At 42.6% G+C, this 10,000-nt stretch overlaps 1 protein-coding gene across 2 annotated transcripts in view; it reads right to left on the reverse strand.

Moving 5' to 3' along the window:
• plxna1b (plexin A1b) overlaps positions 1 to 10,000 on the reverse strand; it is a 257,554-nt gene that overhangs the window by 63,061 nt on the left and 184,493 nt on the right. For both annotated transcript variants that reach the window (XM_080424880.1, XM_080424879.1), the window contains exon 11: positions 3,649 to 3,745. In XM_080424880.1, the coding sequence (XP_080281006.1) occupies positions 3,649 to 3,745 (97 nt within the window). The remainder of the gene's footprint in view (positions 1 to 3,648; positions 3,746 to 10,000) is intronic.

Genomic DNA, 10,000 nt, shown 5'->3' on the forward strand with positions numbered 1-10,000 from the left:
TGAAAATGTGTGCAAATCTTTGAATATATATATTTTTAAAGCGAACATTTTTAACTCAAATCTTTGCTTCTGGGGGTCTCGGGAACAACATATTTTGATGGGGGTCTGCGGCCAAATACATATAATTTTGGGGGTCCTTGACATGAAAAAGATTGAGCACCACTGATATAGAAACATACGTTTTTCAGAATACTGTTGATATTTAGGAGACATGTAGAATTGGCTTCAGGTCTCAATGGGTTAACAATAGCGAAAGCAGATCCAGCTAGTTTCACTACTTTTGCTTGACACTCTTGTATGATGAAGTATGGTATTCATTTACAGGGGGAAAAAACTATAAAAAGTTGAAATGTGGAGAGAACAAGATTTCAACCCGACAGCGACGATATCTAAAACTTGGGTGGATTATTATTGTATTATTTATTTATCTATTTCAATCCCATTTCATAGCCAATGGAAGAAAACATTTAAATTGACCAAACACTACCCATAATACCCGCATATACTCCAAACCTCCTCAATGTCATTTTAACAAAGTCAAGTTAAATTGCTGCCTCCTAACGGCTGCAGGATTTATAAAGAAGAAAAGAAAAAATGTTTTTTTTTCCTCCCTTCCTCTCACTCATTTACAAATCCCATTGGTCACGGCACAGCTTTAAAGTAACCCTGTGCCCAATTACTGGCTGCTAAAGCACTCTTCTCTAATTACATTAACGTGTCAGTATTTAAGATGACGGAGCATCCCTTGCACTCTGCCAGATGATTATCATGATTGCAAAAAAAAAAGGTGGCGAGGCAACACTATGTGAGAGAGAGATACAGAGGGAATGAGAGACAAAGAAAGACAGACGTGTAGGCTGCGGGTCGCCTTGGGAAGCTCCTCACCAGATGCACACTGAAGAGATAACACACAATGCACAGACACCGATGCATGCTGCTGATAATATGCATTATTAATGGTGCAGTATGTTATACATACCATTCAACAGTGCTGTTGGTTTTATTGTGTGAATAATTCAGCGTCAAAGCATACAATGTCCCCGTTGATGTGTATTTCGGCTCACTTTTGATGATAATTTTTTTGGTTTTATTTAGTTGCATTTTATTACATTTTGTGTTTTTCATGATAATATAAATTTCATGTTGATTTAGCTATTTATTTTCTGTGGAAGAAGGAAGGAAAACCCTGACTGGATTCAAATGGTAAAATCAACAGGAAGTTAAAAATTTTCTTTAAAATATCACAAAACCCAGTACGAATGTTACTGCATTTTGTAATGTTATAGTCAGAATCCATTTTGTTTGCGTTCGTTTATGCGCTAAAAGAGTGACTTTGAGACATTTGGTGAAAATAGCATATTTTCGCCGAATGTGATTTTCACCAACGTGTGAGTTTGTACATAATAGGCCATTTTCGGCAAAGAGGTTTGGTGTTGAGGGGGAAAAGGGGGGGGGGGGGCCCAAGTACAGACCCTTGGGGGACCCCAGTCAAACAAAGTATAGGGTTTTAAGTGGTTAAAGGTTAAGCATCTTGGCTTTCTGTCTGGGAATATGTGTACTATACACCAAAATGTACATGTACAGTATGTGTAAATAACACACCAAGATTAGGAGTAACCTTGTCAACGATCAGGATTTAATGTAGCAAAGCGTTTGATATTAGCCTGACACTCAGGCTGAATTTTCATTTCGTTTCACTCCATTATTCAGTCTGAAAGTGGAGCAGTTTTCTGAGATGGGGGCGTGGCCAAAGTGGGACTCTTTAGCGGTTGGTTCATACTGGATTAACCCGATCCCGATTGGGCCGGTTAGATTTTCAACCGAGAAAACCCCGCCTTTCTACAGCGTCACCAGACCCTGAATGCGAGGCTATAGCGTTTCAGGGGATGGAGCCAGTCTAGTTTGATATACTGTAACTAGCCTTTGTGCAACAGATAAATGATCATTCTACATACTAACGTACCAACAATTATATTGTATACTGTACTGTGTTTTGTATGCAAAGTGCAATCCAATGCAATCAAAGCAACACTGTACTGTACTGTAAACACTACTGTACAATGCCCATCAATAAAACATTGCATCATCCAGCATCTATAGTGTGTTCTGGGAACAGTTGGCGGTGTTATCGTAAAGCTCACAGTGGAAGAAAAGCCTCGCATGCCCCCTGCTGTGCTCGACAATCCCCTCTAATTATGAAGACAGCATTATAAAGACTGCCTCACTAGTAATTATACAATAGACATGCTCCCTTTGTCTGCTCCTTTTAGTGATGTGCCATAAATATAAATCAATCTCCCAGGGTCCCTTGTTTGAAAGTGGGTTGTGGTGGTTAAATATACCTCAACATTGGGGAATGTTTTTGTACATTGCAAATCAATCTGCAAATAATGTCTAGAGTACTGTCATTTATAAAGTTAAATTATAGTGGAAAAAAAGTATGCCTGTGTGCAAATCATGTTGCTGGAGGAATAGAAATACAAGTTCATGCACTTCAGTGCATTCCTGAAGTTGTAATCTCTCACACGTATCTTAGACATGCAACATATACCCATAATGTACACAGTTCGCAGGCAGACTATAACAGTATCTCTCTTACCCACAGGCAAATGTGCAAATATGCGTGCGTGCACTTACACATACTTAAGTAGGTCTACAGTGCCCACAGTGTTTGCGTTAACTGTGCTGCGTTTACAGACCAAGAATATCAGTTGCAGAGGATGGGCTAGCAGAGGCCTTTTGGTCACACTATAAATGATTTACTATGCAGTGCCAGTGAGCTCACAGGGAACTGCAATACCATGTCACTTACTGCAGTATCTGGGCTAGAGCCTACAGTATGGGAGCTGTTTTTTCTTTCACTTGGTAAAGCAACCCTGACAAAAACTGGTCAAAATGACAAATGAGCACTGTTTCAGAAAAGGCACCAACTTGTTATGATAATATTGGATGTCATATATGAAAACTGACATAAATTATTGACACGTAAGTATGAGTGTGCACCATAGTGCGTTCCTATGCTCATTTGTGCTTGTTTAAGGCAAACTGTATTATTATACATCAGCAGTGGTGGAAAGTAACTAAGTACATTTACTTAAGTACTGTACTTAAGTACAATTTTGAGGTATTTGTACTTTACTTGAGTATTTCCAATTTTCAGTACTTTTACTTCTACTCCACTACATCTCAGAGGCAAATATTGTACTTTTTACTCTACTACAATTATTTGAAAACTTTAGTTACTAGTTACTATTCAGATATAAACTATGATATAATGAAACATACATTAACCACTTTAGCCCCATTTTATACCTAGGCTATTTGAAAATAGCAGATCTACAAGCTCACAACGCGTCGCGATGCGACGCGTTGTGAGCCTGTAGATCGGCTATTTTCAAATATTTAGTACTTTTACTTTTGGTACTTTAAGTACATTTTGATGCCAATACTTTTGTACTTTTACTCAAGTAAATTTTGAATTCTAGACTTTTACTTGTAACAGAGTATTTTTATATTGCAGTGTTGGTACTTTTACTTAAGTAAAGAATTTGAGTACTTTTTCCACCACTGTACATCAGGCATTTTAGAGACTGCAGACATGGACAGAAATTAGGCAGCAATGACGTTTCGTCCAGAGGAGCAGCTTACCTTTGATGTTGTAAGGGTTGTCTATGACAAAGTTGCCGTTCCAAACCACAGACAGGTCTACTGGCAGGTCGCTGATGTCGTTGCCGTCATAGTTGTACTGGAATGACAACAAACACCTTCATATTAGCATTTACATATTACCACCTATTGCACATTGCCATTTTAGCTCCATCAGTCACTGGGAACACAAATTAACGGGTTTATACTTTGTCGTACGATGGTGTGGCGTCACATGGCAAAAGAAGTAGCAGATCTACAAGCTTACAGGCTAGTAGATCCTGCTATACAACGCATTATAAATTAAGCATATAGGTCAGGGATCTTCAACGTTTTCAGCCCAAGGACCCCCTAGCTGAGAGAGAGATGAAGCAGGGACCCCCTCTATAGTGTATAAAATTGTGTTCCAAGGTAAAAATAAAAATCATATCACACAAAGATTTGGCGGACCCCCTATAGTAGCTCTGAGGACCCCCTAGGGGTCCCGGACCCCCTGTTGAAGACCCCTGATATAATGTAGGCCTAGGTTATTTTGTGGAATTCTCGCCCATGCCCGAAATAAAGACGCCAGGGTCAACGTGGTTAAAACAAACGCATCACAAAATACTGTCCGGGCGTTTCATTTGAACTTAAAAGATTAGTAGCTACAGCTGTAGCTGGAAGGGAACAGTGTTTGGCCGCTGGCTGCCGGTACTCACACACCCTGCAGTGCTTGCCGAGTTGAAGGGCCATAAAAATGAGCGATGAGAGACAGGCTATATTGTGATTTTAACAACAGGCTCATCCCCGGCTCGCTGCCGGAGCACAGAGCTGATTAAAAGAGATTGGAATCCCTATCACTGGTACTCATTCCATTGAAGTGATGAATGAAACGCCTAATATATCTTCAACCATAATATTCCCATCTAATTTCATTTTTGCATCCTGAACTAATACGAGTTGAAATGTAATTGACTCACAGTAGGCATAATCATTTTATGGGATCGCTCTAAATGAGACAACAAGCTCCAGAAGCCGTAATGTGATGAAAGTGGGTTGGATGTGGGAACAACGGAGCAACAGCTCCCGCGAGAAATCCACACCAGCTAGAACCAGTTGTCAATGTCGGAATTTAACTTGGAAATACATCAGTCACACACACACACACACACACACACACACACACACACACACACACACACACACACACACACACACACACACACACACACACACACACACACACACACACACACACACACACACACACACACACACACACACACACACACACACACACACACACACACAAATATTTGTTCATTTGTCAAGTTGTCTACACAGCATAATCTGGAGTGTAAATGTACCTCTGACACTGTCAGAAGTGAATTAACACCATATATTCTACTGTATTTTCAAACACTGATGTGAACAAGATGAACGAAATGTAAAGAAAATACCCCCCCACCCCCGTCCATAAAAAAAGGAAAAGATTCTGCATCAAAAAACTATTCAATTGTCTGGTCCAGCAGAGACTAAAACGCATCAAGATACTAACGGATCTGTTGCTGTGCAGCTTGCAGGCCCTCTGACCTGATGTGAGGTTCATGTCTGGTAGGTCTTAAGATAGACCATGTTAGCCTAATGCCCCTGTCAGTCAAAGACTGCCCACTCACTCTGACAGCAATAGCAAATGGTCACTATCTTCAGTGGCCTGAGGGTGATAGATAGCAGGACTATTCACCTCTAGTGGAATGGTGATAAAATACATTGTGAAAGCCCAGGCCTGTGGCTATGGACCCGACAGATTGGATCTAGGTCTGACTTTAACACTTATGTGACTGTGATTACCCCACTCCAATGTGATACGCAGGGTCTTATCTTGACATTGTTATTAATAGTAAATAGTGTATTCTGGAGAGAATAAAGAAGCAGAAATGTGCATGCCGTAGATAAGAAAAGAGTTATGACACGTGATTGGCTGAGTCATCCGTTCTCCGCATCTGTGATTGGATGATTTACATGCTCCCGCCCCAAGTGCAGAAATCAAATTACCCTTGCCCCTCACAAGTCTCTCCACTGGAGGTGTTTACATTCATCATTTTGTCTCCCCCGTAACGATCGATTGTCAATCAATTCTCCTCAGCACTTCATCCAGTGTCAAGCCAAATGTATACTTCATCGCACAACACTGTCACTGAAAATTAGTTATTTTAGGTGAATGACACACAGTGTGACAGAGTATAATGTAGGCTTATGTCTAGCCTTCAAACTCTTCCTGTGTGCGTGCGTGTGTGTGTGTGTGTGTGTGTGTGTGTGTGTGTGTGTGTGTGTGTGTGTGTGTGTGTGTGTGTGTGTGTGTGTGTGTGTGTGTGTGTGTGTGTGTGTGTGTGTGTATATTTTAGTATATTTTGTTACTGAGTGTACAGCACTTTGGTTCAACACTGCTGTTTTAAACGTGCTCTGTAAATAAAGTGGATTGTGTGCGTGCGTGCGTGCATGCGTGCGTGTGTGCGTCTCTTTCTCTACGATCATCTTGATGTCTTTCCAAAGGTACAACACGCTCTCGATTCAAAGGGGTGGAGTCTCACTCACAATGCCTTCATAATCACAGTCTTTATTTGCTTCTTTCCCCTCCACTGTTCACCTTGACTTAAGGTGTTATATCTCTAGTTATAATGCAGTAGGCATTGCAGTCCATGTAGTGTGTGGGGGGGGGGGGGGGGGGGGGCAGCTGCAGAAGCTCCACAGATACCGGCTGGCTGTAAAAGTTGGCTCTGTGGAAGTTGTACAGGCCAGTATGGGGGATCACTCCAGGGGAAAAGCTGCCTCTTCAATAAGTCATAGATACTAAATAAGTCAGAGCACCAAACTGCGGCTATGAATACATCTGGGTAAATCAATTCTCAAAGAATTCTCCACAAACTAGGTCCTGAGTGTGAAACGTACTGTATGTCTTGTGAGATGCTTAGACTTGGTGCCTGAGGGTACGCTGGGAGAGGGAACACAGCCAGAGAGGCAGAGCTGCAACGAGGGGAGTCGTGGGTGGAGAGAGGATGATGATGTGGGGTTTGGGGGGGTTTTGGGGAGAGGATGCTTGATTTATGATGAAAATAGCAGATCTATAAGCTCGCAAGATTATAGAGCTGCTATTTTCAGCACACAGACACCTACGTGTAAATCAGGCTTGACGGGAGAGGTGATTGTATACGTTGCGATGCGGAGACCATTCATTTACACATGGAATAAGAGGCCCGGCCCCGGTTATAACAGCCAGAGCGGGGAGGTGGCTAAAGTGAAACTGGCATTTTCAATTTGCTCTCTGACACGTTGCTCGTCTCCCCCCCCCCCCCCTCACAACCCCCCTCCGAAGCTCTCGCTTCCAATCCTCCTCTCTTCTGTCTGCAGTACCTCTTCCCAGCCCTCCTCCCTCGTCAAATTCCTCTCCTATCGTGTCTCTTATATATCACCGCCCCCCCCCCCCCCCCCACCACCCCAGCAGCTCCCCGCCCCAACCCCATCGCCTGCAGTCAAGACGAGAAAATATGGCGGACATTCCTTTATCCTCGGGTAATCAAACGAGTCCGGAGAAGCACATGTGTGTTCTGTAAACACGCAATATGCACACGGGATGCAATCCAAGTGACACGTGTGTGATCAAACGCATCAAAGACTGATCACGTTGTATATTATGCGTGTATATACAATACATATATATACACAATATATATATATATATACTGTTTTTCAGTGTAAGCTTCATCAGAGACCTAGCATACTGTATGAACGTCCTCGACTCAGACCCCACTCCACCCGAAGACCACCCAGTCTGCATGGGAACTAGAATGCCCTTCGTTGGACAGAGATGGAGTGGAATGTGTGTGTGCGTGTGCGTGTGCGTGTGTGTGAGAGAGAGAGAGAGAGAGGGGGGGGGGGGGGGTGTGCTGAACCAACAGATGGATTGAAGGGAAGGGGATGGAGAGAAAGGGGGAGGAGAAGAGGAAGAGCATGAAAAAAAGAGAGGGAGGATTTAAAAATGAGGACAGCCAACCGGACGAAGCATAGAGATTGAGGAGAGCAAGTGGGACCTGCATATATACGATACGAAGACGTGTGTGTGTGTGTGTGTGTGTGTGTGTGTGTGTGTGTGTGTGTGTGTGTGTGTGTGTGTCCATCCGTGCGTGAGTGTGTGTGTGTGTGAGAGAGAGAGAGAACAGGGGTTAGGTTATGATCCCCTAGCCCATCTCCTCTCATTGCACCAAAGGCTATTAAACTTTCATAGCTCACCTGAACAACACACACACACACAAACACACACACACACACACACACACACAGATGTGTTATTCACGGCAGAGAATTCCAATAACAAAACGCATTGAGAACACAAACACAATAGGTGTTTTGTGTGTGTGTGTGTGTGCGTGTGCGTGTGTGTGTGTTTGCGCGTGCATGCATGTGTGTACTACAGCATACAATACTTTAAAAAGAAAAGAAAGGGAAAAAAAGGAAAAGGAGTCTGATCCCAAATAGTGTGGTTTGCAATGAGAAACAGCAACATCAGCTTTAGAAATGATGAAACGGTGTGTAAATGTTTGAGCCCAGAACAGAATGATAGATGGAGGAGACAGGAGAGAAAGCACCGCCTCTCCCAGCTGTCCTTCCCCCACTCTCCCCCAAATCCCCTGAAAAATAAACAAAAAGAGAAAGGTAGAAGCAATGGAGGGAGGAATGGATGGATGGATGAAGGAGGGAGAGATTGAAGAGAGTAACAGGTACCGTCTGGAGGGTCACAGCCTGATAATTAGTCATGTTGAAGGTGTGCAAATCCAAACAGAAATACTAAGCTAGCCGAGGGCGATGCCTGGGACAAGATGAGACTGGTGTCTTCCACTCAACTTCTCTCAGAAGACGACAGAGACAAGTGTTAAAGATCACATCCTGGCTGACGCATCTTATCCATCGACAGAATGCTGCGTTGACACGTTTGGCCAAAACAGCGTTAGCCGAGCAGCGTGGTCAAATGCGTATCACTGGCACACAGTCAAATCGTCACTGTTAATTTAACGCTATACAATCCATAACTTTCATCATGTCCCACCCGGGATTAGAACCCAGGTCCCCCGTGCAAGCATCAAAAAACTGTTGAGCTATAATGAAGAGCTTGCTTGGGATGCATGATATTTCCCTCTACATTTCATGCAGTACCTCTGGTCGTAACCGACCACAAATTCTAAATATCTCAGCAGAATGGGAGACCCACCTCCAACCACTGCAGTAGCAGTTATATTGTATTAAACCCATTAAGGACGTTTTCTGAAAAACTTCAAATATTTATTCAAAAATTACAAAAAAAATTATGTTGCTATATACTGTACATAGCAACAGGAACCCCAAAAGGGGTTCCCATCCTGAAAGGTAGTTACAAATAGGGGTTCCCGCCCCAAAATGGGTAAAATACTCTACCATACAGATAATAGTTCAAATCATTTTATTCACAAAAATGCAGCTTTAACTCTGAGCATGTACAAATAGACCCGGTTTTGCTTACATTTTATTTGTACACTGAAGGTTACAAATGGATAAATGAAAAAATATGTTTTACTGTGTAGGTCTAATGCAGTAATATACCAATACCATGTGGACATGCCTACACTACACACGCACACATGTACACACAACTCTAGGCAGATATGACTTCCTAATCAAGGATAAAAGTGGTAATCCTTCCTATAGCTTAGTGGATGTGCGCAGTGTGTGTGTGTGTGTGTGAGAGTGTGTGTGTGCGTGTGGCGGGGTCAGGCAGCTTGGAATTAGCCATAATAAAGGCCTGTTAGCCAGCGGTAATCGCTAATGCTAACAGGATTGGGGCATGGCCAGACCCCATCACCCGGCTTACCACACGCACACATACAAATGTATTCTTCATAGAGAGAGAGAGAGAGAGAGAGAGAGAGAGAGAGAGAGAGAGAGAGAGAGAGAGAGAGAGAGAGAGAGAGAGAGAGAGAGAGAGAGAGAGAGAGAGAGAGAGAGAGAGAGAGAGAGAGAGAGAGAGAGAGAGAGAGAGAGATGGCTTGCGGGAAAGTAATTGGTTATTTGTTGGAACATCCTCATTGCCAGTATCTTCTCCTTTCCCTTGTCAATTCATTCCATTCCACCAAACTTCTTCTGTAATCCCACGTTGACCCACGTAGCAGTATAGTATATTATACTATGTGTGTACTGTATACTGTATATTGTGTAGTGTAGAGTATATATGGTATTTGTACATACATACATACATACACACATACATACACACATACACACACACCAAAATATGACTATTATTGTGATTATGCAGCATTAACAAACTAGAATAACTGGCCGCTCTCAC

Source organism: Gymnoscopelus braueri (assembly GCF_963280865.1).
Source record: "Gymnoscopelus braueri genome assembly, chromosome: 3".
NCBI lineage: Eukaryota > Metazoa > Chordata > Actinopteri > Myctophiformes > Myctophidae > Gymnoscopelus > Gymnoscopelus braueri.